The following is a 3,868-nucleotide window of genomic DNA, read 5'->3' on the forward strand; positions in this document are numbered from 1 at the left end:
TCAGGCAAATTTCCAAAATCACTCCACAAGCGCTCTGCAGCTAGGCCCTAACTCCCCTTTGCCACCATGAATTTTCTTCAAACCACTTGCAATCAAAACTACCCATACCCAGCTTTGCTCCAAGACCCCAAAACCCACACACAAACACCAGGAAGCCCCCCAAACAGGCCCCCGAAAACACTAAAGTGAGCAAAATGTCAGGAAATGCAAAAACTTTTTCCTCATGGATTTTCTCCGAAACACTTCTTTCCGGTATTAGACCTTCCCAGCAATGCCCCAAGACCCACCAACCCACCCGCAAAAAAGGACAACACCCCCAAACAGGCAAAAAGCAAAAATGGGCCTACCTTCAATTCTGTACAAATGCGTTGTGCAGCTAGGCCCTAACTCCCCTTTTCCACCAAGGATTTCCTGAAAAACAAATGCAATCAACATTAGACTGTGCCAGCAGTGCTCACAGACCCCAAAAATCACCCACAAAAACCTGGAAGCCCCCCAAACAGCACCCCAAAGACAGTCAAGAGAGCAAAAAGGCAAAAACTTTTTCACCATGGATTTGGTCCAAAACACTTGATTCGGGTATTAGACGTTACGTTACGTTACGTTAAAAGTATTTATACAGCGCACGTACACCAACGGTTTCATGGCGCTATTGACGTAACGGCAGCTAGGGTGGAGGAGTTACTCGGGGATTGACTGGAAGAGAAAGGTCTTCAGGAGTTTTCGGAAGTGATCATAAGTGGGACAGAGGCGGAGTGTATTAGGGAGAGAGTTCCAGGTGGTGGGTGCCATGGCTGAGAAGGTGAGGCCTCCGTGCTTTTTGCGCCTGGTTTTAGGGATTACCAGGAGGTTGTGAGTAGCAGAACGGAGGTCTCTATGAGGGACGTACCGTGTCAGGCAGGACGAGATGAATGCTGGGGCTGAGTCTGAGAGGGCTTTGAAAGTGACACAGCCAAGTTTAAAAATGCAGAGTTTAGTGATGGGGAGCCAATGGAGACTACGCAGAAGAGGAGTGACATGCTGGTATTTCGGCTGGCGAAAAATCAGGCGGGCTGCCTGATTTTGAACAAGTTGTAGCCGGTGAAGATGGATAGATGGTATTCCGACATACAACGTGTTCGCATAATCGAGCCTGGAAGTGATCAGAGCTAGGATGACCAAGATCAGAGCATCTCTAGTGAGGAACCTGCTGATCTTACGGATCCGCCTAAGGTGGAAAAAGCAGGATGAGGTAACTGCATTAATTTGAGGCCTCATGGAGAGGTCCTCGGAAATGATCACCCCCAAGCTCTTCACCGTGCTGACTGGGTTAGGTGGAGTCCCCAGAGAGGCGGGCCAAAAGGTGGAATTCCACGGGTTGGTGGAGCCTCCAACTAGTACCAGCTCAGTTTTTGTAGGATTCAGTTTTAGCTGACTGTGGAGCATCCACTCAGCAATGTGAAGCATAATGGATTGAAAGTTGGAACGGGAGGAAGGGAGGGGGTCAATGGGAAAAATTAACTGAAGATCATCTGCGTAGTTAAAAATAGTGACCGGAGTATTGCGGAGGGAAACAAGAAGGGGCTGAAGGTACAAATTAAACAATAAAGGTGAGAGCGCGGAGCCCTGAGGGACCCCGCAAGTGAGAGGTGAGTAGTGTGCGGAAAAGGTAGATAAGTGGACTGCTTGAGTACGGTGGCTCAGAAAGGATCTGAGCCACTCGAGGGCCACCCCCTGGATGCCGGCATTGTGGACACGGTCGATCAGGATGGTGTGATCGACCGTTTCGAATGCAGCCGACAGGTCCAAGAGGACAAGGGCCTGGGAGATGTTCACAGCAATGCCCCAGACCCGTCAACTTACCCGCAAAGAAGTAGAATACCCCCACAAGTGCAGAGTCTTTCTTCATTGGCTGTAATCCAGCCATCTGCTTTGAGGGAAAGAGGAGTCTGGAGGAGGAGGATAGAGGAACATGTTCTTGTGAACTTGTGAACCTGAGGAATGCAGACTGCTGCACCTTCAAATCAGTTCTGCTGATGGGCTTGTTTTTGTGATTAGGTGATTAAAGTTTTTTATTATATAGATTTTGCAAAACAAAGAAAGTCAGACACACAGGAATAAAAGTGAATAAGGACGAAAAAGAAAGTTAGTGATTCATGACTCATTTTCAGGGCTCGGTGTCAGGGAAGAAGAGCTCGTCCTCAAACTCTGCGAATTCAGAAGAGAGTAGGTCAGTTAACAGAGAAGAACTTCCATCATCAAAGTTGGTGTCCTCCTCGTCTTCTTCCTGCGTGCATTCTCGTATTTTGTAATCTGGTGGTATGAGGTGCTGATTCATCTTGATCATTGTTAACCTCTCCACATTTTTGGGCGAGAGGCGGGTCCTTTTGGAAGTTACAATGCCACCAGCAGCACTGAAAACACGTTCAGAAGAAACGCTTGCGAGTGGACAAGACAAGTAATTTACAGCCAGGTTGTTGATCTCTGGCCACACATCTCTTTTCCCATGCCAATACGCCAATGGGTCATCATTAACATAGACCTCTGTTGAGTCATTCAGATAGTCCTCCACCATCGACTCAAGGTTCTCCAGGGTTCCTCCACTTTGCTTACTTTTTTCTGGGACCTTTTGAGAAGCAAACCCAAGCTGAGTTAGCCAATCCTCTTCTTCACACAATGTTACTGTTGTGTCTGGTGCAGATGATACGGTTGCTGGTGTCTTTAATGGGTGAGAGGGAAAATCACTCACTTCTGCCACAGCCACAGATGCAGAAGTGGATTTTTTTGACTCCGGATGGCCTGCTGATGCTGATGTACTGCCTTTTCCTTCAATTTCCTGCCGTTCTCTTTCAAACCGACTGGCTGACACAGCTAGCCAATGTTTGTACTTTGTAACATCTGCGTCATCAAAAGGAAAGAATACTCTGCCTGCCACTGCCTTTTTGTACCGTGGATCCAGAATAGTAGCACAAATGTAATGCTCTTCTGTGTGGATCTTTTGAAGACGTTCATCGCGAAGTAGGCGCTGTAATAACTTCTCCGCCAACTCAAATGCTTCTTGCTTTTCATCTTTTTGAAACGTAGAAGACACCGCCTTCAGTTGGTGCTCTAGCATGCGCAACAATGGGATAGCTTTTCCCAAATTACAGTCCTCCCTGCTGACTGCACACGTGAAGACCTGAAAAGTATGAAGCATGTCTGTCAGGCTTTTAACTAGCTTCCATTGCTCCACCTGTATCCTCAGGTCCATCATAGGTGTACCCAGTGTAAAGAAATACTGATCGACTACCGCATACTGCTCATACAGACGCTCAAGCATGTAGAAGGTTGAGTTCCAACGTGTTACCACCTCCTGGATGAGTGCTTTCACTGGCAATTTACGATCATGTTGCAGGCACCTCAGCTGCTTCCGGGCCTTAAAAGAATGATTGAAATGTGTGCACATTCTTCGGCAGGTAGTCAGTAACTCGCACACTGGACTTTCTTCACTCAAGACTTTTTTAACAACCAGGTTTATACAGTGCGCCAAACACGGCACTCTGAAATAGTTACCCTTATCCATGGCCTTAACTACATTGGCGCCATTATCTGTGGAAACATAACCAGTCATGCATTTTCTTGGGGACAGCCATTGAAAGACCTTTGTGTTGAACTCATGCAAAATGTTTTCTCCTGTATGACTTTGCTCCATGGCAAACATGGCTAGTGTTCCATGTTTCCGAGCAGCTTTAAAAACTATGTCCGGGTCAACACCTACGTTTAGCTTTGCTTTAACCCCAGAAAAAGAGTGATGCACATGTAATCAACGGCTTGGCAACTGGTCCACATGTCTGTTGTCAGATGTATAGTGTGAACAGCACTCTTCTGCAAAGCTGCCCCAATCACCTCC

General features: G+C 47.1%; 1 protein-coding gene across 1 annotated transcript; it reads right to left on the reverse strand.

Annotated features, from left to right (window-relative positions):
• Positions 1-2,146: 2,146 nt before the first annotated feature.
• LOC147698775 (putative protein ZBED10P) lies at positions 2,147-3,349 on the reverse strand. Its single transcript, XM_086936271.1, has one exon. The coding sequence runs from the start codon at positions 3,296-3,298 to the stop codon at positions 2,147-2,149; it is 1,152 nt and encodes a 383-aa protein (XP_086792397.1). The 5' UTR covers positions 3,299-3,349.
• Between the last annotated feature and the right edge of the window lie 519 nt (positions 3,350-3,868).

The sequence above is a fragment of the Lissotriton vulgaris genome, chromosome 8, assembly GCF_964263255.1.
Source record: "Lissotriton vulgaris chromosome 8, aLisVul1.2, whole genome shotgun sequence".
Lineage (NCBI taxonomy): Eukaryota > Metazoa > Chordata > Amphibia > Caudata > Salamandridae > Lissotriton > Lissotriton vulgaris.

What these genes read in the sequence shown, in the direction of transcription:
- LOC147698775 (XM_086936271.1), bottom strand. Translation starts at nt 3,298, where the DNA reads ATGCTTGAGCGTCTGTATGAGCAGTATGCGGTAGTCGATCAGTATTTC.